This window comes from Chelonoidis abingdonii, chromosome 10, assembly GCF_003597395.2.
Source record: "Chelonoidis abingdonii isolate Lonesome George chromosome 10, CheloAbing_2.0, whole genome shotgun sequence".
Lineage (NCBI taxonomy): Eukaryota > Metazoa > Chordata > Testudines > Testudinidae > Chelonoidis > Chelonoidis abingdonii.
In genome coordinates, this window is record NC_133778.1 from 49,585,622 (window position 1) to 49,599,277 (window position 13,656).

Consider the following 13,656-nt stretch of genomic DNA (forward strand, 5'->3'; position numbering starts at 1 on the left):
CCCCCCCCCCTCAGCTGCAGACATAGACTGAAGTCAGTTCTGTGTGAGAGGACTCCCCTAGCACTCATGTGCACACCCTGTTTGGGAGATAAACCCAAGATAATACTGTCTTGCATTGTATAGAAAGATCTGCACAGCGCAAACTCATAAAAATTCTCCCTCTCCCTCAATGTGGAGAGAGACGTGCACAGCTTTTTGTGACCCCCCCCCCACAATATGAATTGCACAAACTGGGTTATGTTATAAACAAGAAATATGTCTATTAACTACAAAAGGTAAATTTTAAGTGATCATAAGGGATAACAAATAGATCAAAGCAGATTACCTTAGTAAATCAACAAAAAACGCAAACTGAGCTTAACACACTAGATAGGTAAGATATAAATTAGCAAATTCTCACCCTGAGTGATAAACAGGCTGGCAGATTCTTAAGGCACAAGTTGCCTTGGCTTTCCCAGGTTTTCATACATAGGCTAAAAATCCCTCTAGCCTGGGACCATCAATTTCCACGGTTCAGTCTTTGTTCCTCAGGTGTTTCCAGGTATGTTGTTGTAGGGAGAGTGAGATTTCCCGCCCCACCATCATGTCATTTTCCTCTTTTTGTATTTTCTCCCCACTTGCTCTTTTGCTGTGACCTGCGTCAAACAGTTCTCATTGTGTAGTGCTGTCTCTGAGAGACTTCTATTGTACACAGTTCCTGGGGTAATCCTTGTGCTTGTATTTATTTCCTCAGTAAGCCATCAACATTGTTTGGCCTTTTTACTGAAAGGCTGCTTATGGGTGTTTTCAACCTCAGGACGTGTTTCAGCAGCACATACATAGCCAAACTTCATAACTTCACACACGATGATAGTACATGCAATCCAATGAGATATCTTTGTCTACCAGATCAAAACTTTTAGAATGACACCTCACAAAGGCATACTTTGTATAAGACATATTCTAATTACATGACAGTGGTGAATATTGGGGTGTCAGGGTGTAACAGTACTGACATGAAAAGACATTTAAAGCAGATTTCATTCTTACGTAAACTTGGCTTAAGATGCTAGGCATGTGGAAGAGACTCTGAGGACAAGTTCAGTTATGGGCAGAAAATGCCTCTGACACCCAGGTCCAGCCAACTGCTTCCCAGTGAACTATAGCAATGAGTTCACTCATTCTTTGTGAGTACTGTACCTTATAAAAAGTTTCTCAAACTCAGTTAGCTTGTGGGTTGATAATCAGTGATGTACGTATTAATCTCATGCCACTGCCCCTATTATGCTCATTTAACATAGAGAATATTATTGTTGCTGGGACTAAAACTTGGATTGGCAAAATGTGGAAACACTGTTGATATGTTATATTATGAGCCAGGCTGTTTGCTGAGACTTTATCCTCATTTTACTGGAAGTTTTTCTACCACACACGGTAACACTTAGAAATATCCTGTCATCTGGAGCTCTCCGCCTCATTGACTCACCTTCTCATTTCAAATCTCATCTCAAAATGTTTCTGTCCCTTGTGCCTGTCCTGCTGCTGTTTGTTTTTCATTTTAATTCTCTGGTCTTATTTCTAAGTGCAAAATTTTGAAAAATGCTGAGTGCTTGCAGCTTCCACTGAATTAAATGCCCGTGGCAGATGCTCAGCACTTCTCATGGTTTAGCCCTATCCCTGTAAAGGCTTTTTGGCCTGAGTGATGCTGTACTAAAGAAAGTAGCATTATACTGTATTGTATGCAAAATATGTGCACTTATTAAACAAGCTAGTTTATTTCTTACCAAATAGAAAATGAAGCCATTGTCTGACCAACAGTATTTCAAAGTTTACCAGATCATAAACCTGGTTGGGAATGTTAAGCTGGTTACACATAACTACTATGAATAAACGTGGTCACTCACTATGGCTTAAAGATTTAGAACAATTGTTGCTCCTGTTACAAGGCGAATACACAAAGAGCCATTGTGACAAGAGTACAAAATCTCTGTTTATTACCATGGGGCTGACATGCTGAAAGACCTACTCTGCATGCCAGCACAAAAGCTTTGTTGCTTCAGATTGTTTGTTTATGTAAATTAAAATGGTGCATTTAATTATGCCACTGGAAGACTCTAAGCAACAAGCAAGGTGCTGATTGGATAGTTTTATGGAAGGGGACTGCTGGCAAATCCTAGACAAATCCTGACATTGTTACTCTGTTCTCTGTTTTGCTACAACGCCTTCAGAAGAAGAAAAGCTTGTTGACTATTTGAGGGGGGGAGGCAGAACAGTGAAAAAGGTAATAAGGTGGATAGCTTGTTTTCTCTGCAGCGGTTGTAGGATACTGGGACTTCAGTGAAAGTGTACAACCCAAAAGAATTAACTGGACACTACAGTAATCATGACAGAAGAAGTCCCAATTGCATCTAGCATACTTGAGTACAATGGGAATGTACCACCTGAAAAAACTCAGCTGCAGGTCATTGATATTATTGACGAAATAGCAAAATCTGTTGGGACAGTTCCATGTGAAAATTCAGAAACCAGTCCTGAAGCTCCACTTAAAAAGGAAAATCAAGAGGATAACAAGAATTCAGTAGAGGACAACACAATATGTGTTGCTCTTGACGGGGAGAAGCAATGCGAAGGTAAAGTACAATACTGCCTCTTTTCAATTTGTTTGGGGAAAAAAAACCCAATTCTTTATTTCACATATAGCATAATGAATAATAGAATGTAATTTACATGTTATCAGAAACTCCACACACGTGAATAGACATAAACCAGGATAAGAGGTGATTCACAATCAGATATAAATTTGAACTAAAAAGGAATGGAAACAATGAGAAGGAGAAATTATTAGCTGTCTACAGTATTGCTACAAGCATGGCAGGATGAAGTAAGAGCTGAAGAGATAAGCAGTTTTTAGTTTCCACTTATCATATACAGGTGACATATGTAACTATGAAAACTAGTCATCATCATCATTACTAACTCCTGTCATTAGTCACTTTCTCACTGTCTTGTGTCTTCTAAAGAAAAACAAGAGGAAAACAATGCAACTCTAGAGGAGGGATCAGCTGACATCCCTTCTGAGAACACAAGAACTGATGAAGAGAAATCAAGAGAAGGTAATGAGAAATGCTGTCTGATGTATGGTATTTTGCTGACCATATGAACATAGGGATGGCTTTTGAAGAGAACAATTGCACGGGTATTTATTTTTCCAAATAACAAGATAGGAAACTTCTCTGAATTCTAATTCTGCAATGAGCAGTAAGTCACTCATGATTTATAGCACTGCTGAACCTTAGAAAACATCACTGGTACTTCAAGGTGCAACATGCCTGAATTAGCGGATCTGATTATTAGTGTTTAGAGAAGTGATTGCTATAGTTACCTTTCTTTTTCATAAGCCCATCTGACTGTAATATCATTCATGTAGTATCTCCAGCTCTTACCATACCTGCTTGCACATGAATAGTAACCACCTCCTCAAATACAATATAGATCTATTTAGAAAAATACAGAAAAATAACTCTGATTCAAGTGTGAAAAATATTTCAATGTTATAATCATGTGAACACAGAGAATTACTATATGGAACTTTCAGGGATAGGTGCAGAAGAGCTGTATAAATGCTACCAAATATGGTATCCTCAGACTCTGAGGATAATTACATTTGCTTTGATTAAGGAAAGGAACAATATATAAATGTTTATCAGTGGCTACATTATATTTCATAGAAGCTCCATAGGTTTGAGAAAGGCTTTTCCTTCTTAAGGTGACATCTATATTCCAGCAGTGTTGCCTTATAAGTGTACAATAAAACCTAGTAAGTCATCTTTCACAGACTCCCCTCTCCCCAACGCCTGGCCACAAGCACTTTATCTCTAAATTGCAGGCAGCTTTTTAGTACTGAACCAATTTAGCCTAATTAATACTTAGGACCCCACAGGCAAAATGTTGAATAGATCATTTGTCATAACATTAAAGCGTCATTTAAAATAGAGATGTGCCAAATAGGACAAATAGGAGATACCCATCTAAATGTAGTCTGCCACCTTTGAATGGGAGAAGCAAGTATAGAACATGTCTTGAGGGAATATACAAACCACCTGTGATTAATCCAGCTGGCAACTGGATGTCACTGTTGCACTGTAAAAATACAGTGTACGGAGAGGGTGAGATCGTTGGAAAACTGGTCTAATGGACCTGTTTTGCCTCGCTCACTGTATAGTTTAATCTCAAGGCTTGCTAGAATCCTGGTTCCTGGTTAGGGCCTGATCCTTCTCCCATTGACCTCAGTGGCAAAACACCAATGGATTTCAATAAGAACAGGATTGGGCCTCAAATGAGCCAATGTAGAATACCTATGCCAGTTGCATTGGCTCATCTAACAGCTCTTTCCCAAGGCAAGGACGCTTTCACCACACTGTTAAATTCCTCTTCTCTCCTCACCCACCCATAACAATCCTCTTACCTTGTTTCAGTTTCCAGTGTCCTTTTTAGTCATTCCCCCAAGATCTCTAGCTATTTCCCTAGCAGTCATGGAAACCTCCTTTAAGCCTTTCTTCATTCTTCTGGTGGGTCAGTGTTTTCTACTTCCCTGCTCTCTGCACGGCAGGAAATCCAACTCTGATTATTTTTATAATGGAAAGTTATTTTCCTGTTTGTTTTATTACTTTAGAAATATCAGATCTTGACTACCTTCTTTTTTTGGTGGAGGGACAATTTTGGGTAAGATCTCTGGAGGACCTGGATGATGGGATTATTAATTATTTTTTGTATTACAATACGGTAGTACCTAAAGGTCCCAGCTTCGATAAGGTTCCCATTAAGCTAGATACTGTGTAAATGAATGGTGAATGACAGCTTGCCCCAAAGAGCCTGCAATCTAAGTAGATAAGACAGGAAAGGCTGGGAAGAGAAAAAGAGGTACAGAAATGTGAAGCAACTTGCACAAATTCACACATCAGGTCAGCAGTGGAGCTGGAAATTAAAAGTAGAATCGAAAGTAGATCTCCTAATTTCCAGTCCAGTTACACTGCCTCCAATGAGCGTTACCTCCTACAAGGCTGAAACTGAGTTGCAGCTCTCCCATCTCAACTGAGGGGGTAGGGATATTGAGATGGCAGGGAATGTGCAAGCTTCAACATTCCATTCCTAATTAGCTGTCAGACCATCTGCTGAGGTGTCAGCTTCCTTTGATAGCACCAATCTAGGTCCTCCAAAAATCTTGCCAAAGTCTCTGGCAAAACAAGGGAAGTGGTGGAGGAAGGGCATTAATAGTGTGAGATCATGAGGTGAGGCCATCTTTCAACACTAAATGGAGCAAACACAATGATGATATTCACTTTGCAGTTCCCCTTTATTTCAGATTCTCACTGGGTCCATCTACTACCATCCCATTGAAAGACCTAATGGCAAAGACAGTGCATGAATGATACATTTTCCAGTAGCTCCCAACTCTTTGTCAACACAATTCACCTTTATACTGCAACAACAACACCTTTCTGAGCTGATTGTCCACCTTCACAAGGCTAGGGGAGTGGGGGCATCCAGCACAGAAATAACTTTAAACTAGACTCTTCTTTATTCTATCTTCCCTCCTCTAAAATTCTTTCAGATCTTCCTGGTTCACTGATGGTATCTCAGAATGTATCATTCTGGGACCTCACAATACTATGGATTGCACAAATTTTAATGAGATTCCTGGTATTTATGATGTCAGGTACTGTTATATCTTCTCAGAACCATAAAGAGGAAGAACAGTGAGTACTATTAAAATATCAGCGTTTGGTAATAGACACCACATAGTTACCACATAGCTTCTTATTCTAGTTATAAAGGGCAAGTGTGATAGTGTATCTCAGATACCACCCTGTGGTAATTGTTAGCAAATGCTCACTTTTTAATTGTGGCCATTGGAGCAAGACAGCACCACCCGGGGGGGCAAGTGGGGCAATTTGCCTCAGGCCCCGCAAGGGCCCCCACGAGAGTTTTTCGGGGCCCCTGGAGTGGGGTCCTTCACTCGCTCCGAGGGCCCTGGAAAACTCTCGCGGGGCCCAGACCCCCGGAAATTCTTCCGTTCCAGGTCTTTGCGGCAGGGGATCCTTCCACCCTGGGACCTGCCGCCAAAGTGTTCAGTCTTTGGCGGCAATTCAGCGGCAGGGGCCCCCCGCCGCCAAAGACCCAAGGCCCCCTGAATCCTCTGGGCTGCCCTGGAGCAAGAAGGTTTCACAGAGTGGGAAAAGGCAGTATTAATTAAAACTTATTTCTTTGCTGGACACTCCTCAAAGCTAGGTTATTGAGGCTTTCAGCACACAGAAACCAGTGCTTAATTGAGATTTAATTTTAATTTTATATCTCACATTTAATGAATGAATGAAGGGTAGGCTGAACCTTAAGTGAACAGCTCACTGAAACTTGGGACTCATTTTCCTTTTTCTTGAAAATCTTTTATTCTCCCCTTATGGGTGTAAGGCTCACCGATTTTAGTAATACCTGTTTTGCATTGGAAAAATAACAAAAACATAAAAATACCATATGTTTGGAGCTAAATAAGATGACTTTAAATATCAGGCAAAATGTCCCAACAATTAAATCTGTGGAATATTTTCCTACAGAAAGCTCCATTACCTTTATTCTAGGGACTAAACCTTTTTCTGGCAGAATTGTATGGTCTAGATGACCTAATATGTCTCCACCTTCTGATTTCTGCTGATTCTTTGAGAGAAAATGTCTCTCATTTCAGGGCATACACTGATTTAGAGTGGGGATTTGCGTGGGGTTTCCCCTAATGGCAAAGTACAAAAATCATGTTTCTTGAGGTTTTTCTTCCCGTGAAGCATCAAGTGTAGGCCATGATACAATTACTGTTAGAAACTAGAGTAGATGAACCAATTGTCTGCACTAAACAAGTGAACATATGATGACTCATCATTTCCTGAAGAGAGATTAGCAAATTGTATATTCACTTATATCAATCCAGTTCACTTAAAATTCATTTTAATTCCAAGAGCTCAAACCAGCAGGTTATTCCCGGAACTCCAACTTTTCTTGTCTTTTTAGTCTTTTTTTTCCTTTTGTTTTTTAAGTTTCTTTTTTTAAACAAATTACGGTTGGAAAAATGCCTGTCTACTCTCATTGATACCATGATGAAAACATTGTTTAAGTTATTGCAGTTCTGTTCCAATGTTTTTATCTAGATCTCATTATCCTGGAAGGGTCTTACTCTTATGAATAGATGAAGACTAAAGTGCTGATAACCAGTAGTAGAGTATGAGTTAATGGGGTCCAGAAATACCAAAATTTCCTAGAACCCTAGGATGGACTCCTGCTTGATTCCATGCTTCTGGGGTCTCACTGTGCTTTCCTACAGCCTCTCACAGGGTAGGAAAAAGCATACTTGCTGCAAAATGCTGCTAAGTCTTTGTGCTGAGCTGATTGGTGTGCAGCTTGGTGAGGGAATGAAATAAAAACCAATTGATGCAGCCCAGGGATCTGCAGCGTGAGCCCATGCCTGAAGATGTAGGATGCTGTCTCTTCCAGATGGCAAAGCCTCCTTTCAAATTGGGAACCCACATTCTGCTTTAAACCACCACAGCTGGCCACAAGGGAAACAGTGTTCAATCCTTTTAAGCTGCAACGTCTGACAGAATCAAGGATTAGAATGCCGTGCTGTCTGGTCTGTCAGTAACACATCCATAACTGAAGAGAGAAAATATCCCGGATCTACTGAACAATGGTCTGTTATGACTCATGGGATAAAATCTTTGCTGTGCCTCCTTGAGAATGGTGAGAATGATCAAGAACATAACTTCCTGATTCTCCATTGGCTGAAGGTCCCATGCCAAAGATTTAAATGGTATAAACCCTGAGGTGACCCTAACTCATGACTGTGTCATTGTAGACCAATCCACAGGATTAGGGAGTCATAACTCTTTCCTTAAATCTTTCTCCTCCCCCACTTCCCTAAACTGAGTAGAACAGGAATGTAGAGGAGAATCTGGCCCTTAGGGCCAGATTGTTATCTCTTACTCACATTGCCTAACATCTTTCTCTTCAGTGAGTCTCATTATTGGGGATACTCGCCATGTAGCGTACTCAGCACCAGTAAGGATATCACAATCTGGCCTGTATTGAGGGGAAAATGGTTTTAAAACTGAATCCTAAAGGCTTGAATATACAGGACTGAGCATTTGCAGCAGAAAATTCTGGTGAGCTATTAGCTGTGCACTTATAAAAATATTGTGGTTTTCAAAAAACACACACAGCAAAATTGTTTCGTTACAGGAATTTACAAGCTCATTTGCAGAAGCAGGAAGAGATTGCAAACTCAATAGGCTTAATAGTCTTTGAGCAAGATGTTGTTGAGCTTGTGAGGAGAACCAGCCTCTTTGTTGTGGGTGAGGGAATTTATAGCACATTTGTAACTCTTGATCCAGAAGTGGAGTGACACATTTTGCAGGAGAAGCAGGTAGAACCTTCCCTCTGTGGAGGCAAACAACTGTACAAGGAAGTGATGTTACACTGGTTCCATGTTCAGCTATCTTGGAAACCTTGTCTGGTTTGCTGCATATAATGTCCCAGACTAAGGGGGTTGTTATCTGAACAATGGAGGATGGGAACACAGCAAGCAGGCATTAGCTGTGTAGTGAAGCTGTTCCTCTTTGGTTAAATAAATTGGAGTGAGGGGACTGGACATTGAGTCCCCCACCTCCTAAGTGAGTGCCCCACGCACCAGGCCATCGAGTCATTCTCACCTCTGTTCTTTGGCCCACTGACTCTTTAAGTATTTAGCCAAAGTGAAATAGCTTCAACTGGGGAGACTGAGGCTGCCCCCTATCAGAATATCCCATAGCCCAGTGGTTGAGGAACTCATGTGAGAGGTGACAAATTCCTGTTCAAATCCTGTTCTCCTCATCATGCAGAGGGGGGACTTGAGCCAGAGTTCTCCCACAGGCCAGGTTAGTAACCTTATCTCTGGGCTAAAAGTTATGAGAGAGGTGATCCTACTTCAGCCATTTTGTGTGGAGTTAGGCAGCGTCTGAGCATGCCTACTGGATCGGGCCCTACAGATAAGCTAGGCGGTGAAGCACCTCTCTTCCCTCCATTTGTGAATCACATTGGAGCTTAGGAGTTCAGATGCCTAGACCTAGGCAGCAGTGCGCATGCCCAGAGACAGAAATTTAGGCACCTAAGGAATTTGTACAGTTGAAATGTAAGTGCTGAGTGAGTATAGGTGCTTATAGGGTTAGGTGGCAGCTGAGCTGGGTTTTTGTGAATACAAGTAGCCCCTAAATCTGGGATTTAGGAGTCTGAACTGGCAGTTAGGCACCCAAGTCTTTTTGTGACTCTAGCCCCAAAAGTTCTGGTTAACTATGCTCAAGATAATTGAGGTTGACTCCGGAGCTAGCTTAGCTGATGAAGCCTGTTGAGCTTGGCAGCTCAAGCCACAAATAACTCTGAAATGATCTTTTCTGTAAAAATAAACATGCAAAAAAGCAACACAACTCCCCCCACCCATACCTCCAGTCCAAACAAGTCCAGCAATCCTCCCTCTGCCCCATACATACTATGTTAATGCAATATTAATGGCACAAGATTGCCTCATAAGAGCATGGGCTGCATTAGTTCCTTGCACTCTTGGAAGGAGGTGGCAGGCCAGCATGCCCATCTTAATGAGAGAGTAGAAAGGCTCCTTGAGCCCCTTCTCACCCACCACCCCCATGCAGGAGCCTAGCCATCATTTGACTCTAAGATTGTGACCGTGTTGACGTTGAAAGAGAAACCATGGCCCATGACACCTTTCTAATCTCCTGACTTTTTGGCATTTCCTGACTTTTGAGAGCTTGATTTCAGGACTTTCACATTGCATTAAGACGGATTATTTACATTAGCCATAACAAACCTTGGCAAAACATTTACTATATTTAGATTTGCTTTCACATTATGTCACAAGCCATCATTTTCCAGCATCATGAAGGTGCACAAATTGATATTATTTATCACACCTATAATGCTATAGAAGTGCATGGCACTTTGCAAAACAAGTAAGCTCGTGATCTGTGCCCTAAAGAATTTACAGTTGAAGGGCCCAATTCTGTCTGTGGTACCATTCATGTCAACGAGTTATGCCTGGGAGCACTAATACCTAGTAATAACAATTTTCAGAATCAGGCTCTAAACTGAGATTAGGAGGAGACAATAGGACAGAAAGGGCTGGGGTTTGAAGAGCTTGAAGACAATATGAACACAAGGTTACTTGCATGCAGTTGGGGGGGTTGAACCACATGGTTTATTTATTTTAACTAGATAGTAGTACTCAAGTGTGTACATACAAACACCTCTCCTTGAAGAAGGAAGTTGTTATGGTTTGCATTACAGTACTGAGGCCCCAACCATTATCAGAGCCCCATGCTGCTTAGGTGTTATATAAACACATGATGAGAGACACAGTTCCTGCCCCAAAAGTTTCCAGTCTAAACAGACAAAGGATAAGAAGGGAAGCATCACAGAGCAGGTCCAGGAATAGATTCTAGGTGTCCCTGACTCCCAGGCCCATGTGCTACCACACTACCTCTCCTTTTCAGGGACAGATGGTGGATGTGTGATAGATGGTATAGAGGAGGGTACTGGTAAAAACCACAAACTGGTACAAATAGTTATTCTAGATACAAAATCCACCAATGGGCAGGTTGGTATAAACAAAGAAGGTGTGGCGCATATCTGAGTGTTCCTGGTGATAGAAAATCCAGCCTCAAGATATAGCTAGCTCCTGACACATAGTCCTGTTCTGGAAAATGGTTGTTCAGTTTATCCTGCACTTTCAGGGTGGTGGGATCTGCATATGTGAGTTATGGAAATCCAGACTAAAATTCAAATACAACTTTAACATATTGCAGCATAAGAAATCCCCCATCCCATACTTTATCCGAAACTAATTTGTTTTTTGATGCAGGGCCCTGTGAGGAGATTATTCCTGTAAGCACCAAAGAATGTGAAATAACTAGACAGGAGGAAAGGAACACAGAGCAACCTCAGGAAGAAACAGCTACTCATGCTAATGAGGCCAAGGAGTTTCAAACAGCAGGAGCCCAGGAAGAAGTGTGGATGCTTGAACCCAAGGAGCAAATTAAAGCTTACACACAATTAGAAGACAGAGAGAATGTGGAAGAGGAGGAGGAGGAGGAAGCACAGCTGATAGAAAGCAAGAAAGAAAATGGTGGGCAGTCTCCTTTAAAGAAGCAAGAAAATGACAGGGAGGAATGCTCTCCTACCAGCCCCAGTTTTAACTTCCAGGCTGAGAAACCTGAGGAGCAGCCAGGCTCAGGGAAAAAAAATGATATCTCTAGACACAGTTATTCTAGATACAATACAATCTCCTATCGCAAGATCAGAAAAGGAAACACTAAACAAAGAATTGATGAATTTGAGTCCATGATGCATTTATAAACTGAGGTGGGGAATTTGCCTAAGCTGAGAGTGCATTTTGTTTTTTCAAGACGTATCGCTTCATGTCATATCAAGTCATCATTATATCCTTTTTGTATGTAATTTCATAATACACTGTGAAAATTTAACCTCTGTATTTCACTTTGAAATCATACAGAAGCATCCATAGGAGAAAAATAAAATCAACAGTTTGCTAAATATAATACAACCTGATTTAAAGTTTATCCATCCCCATCTCCCCCATCCTTTTTTTGTAACAAGATTCAGGCACTAGAAATTTTTTGAACTAATTGGAAATTCTGTAGCTGCACGCAGCAGAAAATGACCTATGCTATTTGCCATTCTGGTAATTAGTTGGCAGCAGAACAGTTCCAGTAAAACTAGAGAGTGCAGTAATGATAATAAAAGAGACAACTGTTTGCAACAGCAATGCTCTCTGTTTTGAAATCTGTTTATGTTGGTGTCTTACAGTGCACTAAAGCTGCCTTGTGCTATCACCAGTCCGTTTCCACTTTGTGCTGATGGAATAAAGGGCTAATTGCATAAACACATAAATATAGATTAACAGAAAATAAACACATAATTTTTCATTTGACAAAGGTTCCTTCTCTGGCCCACACCTGGTAGTGCTCCTTAATATATAACTTTAATCTGGAATGCACTGGTGTAATTACAAACAGTTACATCCAGCATCTAATACCATTAGTATCATCTGAGGGCACCTCTTAATTTTTGGGTCTTAATGGCTGGCACCATATATAATTCATTTTGTAAATGTTGGCATTTGCTGTTAAAATGTTCATGTTTCAATTAAACTCATTCTTGGGTTGATATATTCTCAATCTTTAGGAAATAGACAATAATATATTACTTCAGATCTGCACTAAATGGTTTCATTACAGTAATAGATATTTTTGTTTCAGTCCATATATTTTAGTTAATATGATTAAGTTAAATATAAAATGAATACAAAAAAAGTTAACATAATTTTAAGCTATATGAGAATATCTCCAGTAACTAAAAGCAGCCCCTTTTTTTGGTATCTTTTCCCCTTTCCCAGAGAATCACTTCATAATAAAATTCCTTCCTTAGTAGCCTGTGTCAGCTGTAGTAAGAGTATCGCCAGCTACTGTGGGGGGAGATGTAATTGTTTTCAATTCAGAGCTTACATGAATATTATCTCTCTCTCTCTCTCTCCCCACCCCCGCCAAAAAAAAGGGGAGGGGAGGGGAAGAAAGCATGCTGGCTAAACATGATGTGAATGGTTAGTTTATCCATGAGCAGCTGTGGCAACTAATATCCAGACAGCTCATATGTATCTTTTGTGAATCTTCCATCAGTTACTGGTAAATTAGAAAATTGCATAGATACTGTACCATACAAATTGAAGGTCAGCATTTTATACACATACATATATATGGCACATATCATGTGTTTGTGTCTGTCTGTCTGCCTGATCAAAACCCACAACACTGAAAATCAGTACTCTTCAAATGCTGCCATTTTGGATCCAAGCTTTTCTCACAACATTTCTTATCAGTTTTAAAAATAGTCAATATTCTTTAAATGCAGCTTAAATCTCAGATCTTAGTGAGATTTTCAAAACCAGGCACATTTGAAGCATCAGCTGTTTTAAGTTGCCTGAGCACATTTCAGTATATTTGTAAACTCTTGAATAACTACAGTCTGCATGAGCTGACATTGCTCAAATATTTTAAAGAAAAATTCACCTTGGGCTGAGACGAGCTTGGCAAATTTCATCCCAGAAGGAATTTGTTTGGGAAAGTGGTCAGCAACAGAACAAGAGTGAGAGAGGAGGTTAGAAAGGAAGTTGGAACTCAGTGTAAAAGACAGGGGAATCTACCATACCTGCTAGAATAATGGCTCTTTTTATAACTAGTGTTACATTTTCAGCAGCACCAAATATTGTTCTGAATTTTTTGTCCTACATAAAAGGCAATTATGTATTGGCTATATGCAACAAAAAAAAATAAAAGACAATTCTTCATTGTATAAACAAAACACAGTGCTCATTGTACTATTCAGCCTTGTTTATTTGCTCTTTGGTTTGTGAAAACCCAGTGGTTAGCTCTTATGAAGTTGTATTGCTGTTTTATTAAAAAAATGAGATAAACCAGACTTCATTCCTGGGCATTCAAGTGAGAATTACTTATTTTCTTTAAAAAGTATTTCATTGCTGGGCCTGGCTTTCAGTGGTGCTGAGCACCTGTAACT

General features: G+C 40.3%; 1 protein-coding gene across 1 annotated transcript; it reads left to right on the forward strand.

Annotated features, from left to right (window-relative positions):
- Positions 1 to 2,154: 2,154 nt before the first annotated feature.
- On the forward strand, positions 2,155 to 13,580 carry ERMN (ermin). Its single transcript, XM_032789130.2, has 3 exons — positions 2,155 to 2,609; positions 3,000 to 3,092; positions 10,928 to 13,580. The coding sequence occupies exons 1-3, from the start codon at positions 2,363 to 2,365 to the stop codon at positions 11,419 to 11,421; spliced, it is 834 nt and encodes a 277-aa protein (XP_032645021.1). The 5' UTR covers positions 2,155 to 2,362; the 3' UTR covers positions 11,422 to 13,580.
- Positions 13,581 to 13,656: the final 76 nt, after the last annotated feature.

Coding starts and splice junctions, on each gene's coding strand:
- ERMN (XM_032789130.2), top strand. CDS start 2,363: ATGACAGAAGAAGTCCCAATTGCATCTAGCATACTTGAGTACAATGGG. Junction 2,610..2,999: donor CGGGGAGAAGCAATGCGAAG/GTAAAGTACAAT, acceptor TGTCTTCTAAAG/AAAAACAAGAGGAAAACAAT. Junction 3,093..10,927: donor TGAAGAGAAATCAAGAGAAG/GTAATGAGAAAT, acceptor TTTTTGATGCAG/GGCCCTGTGAGGAGATTATT.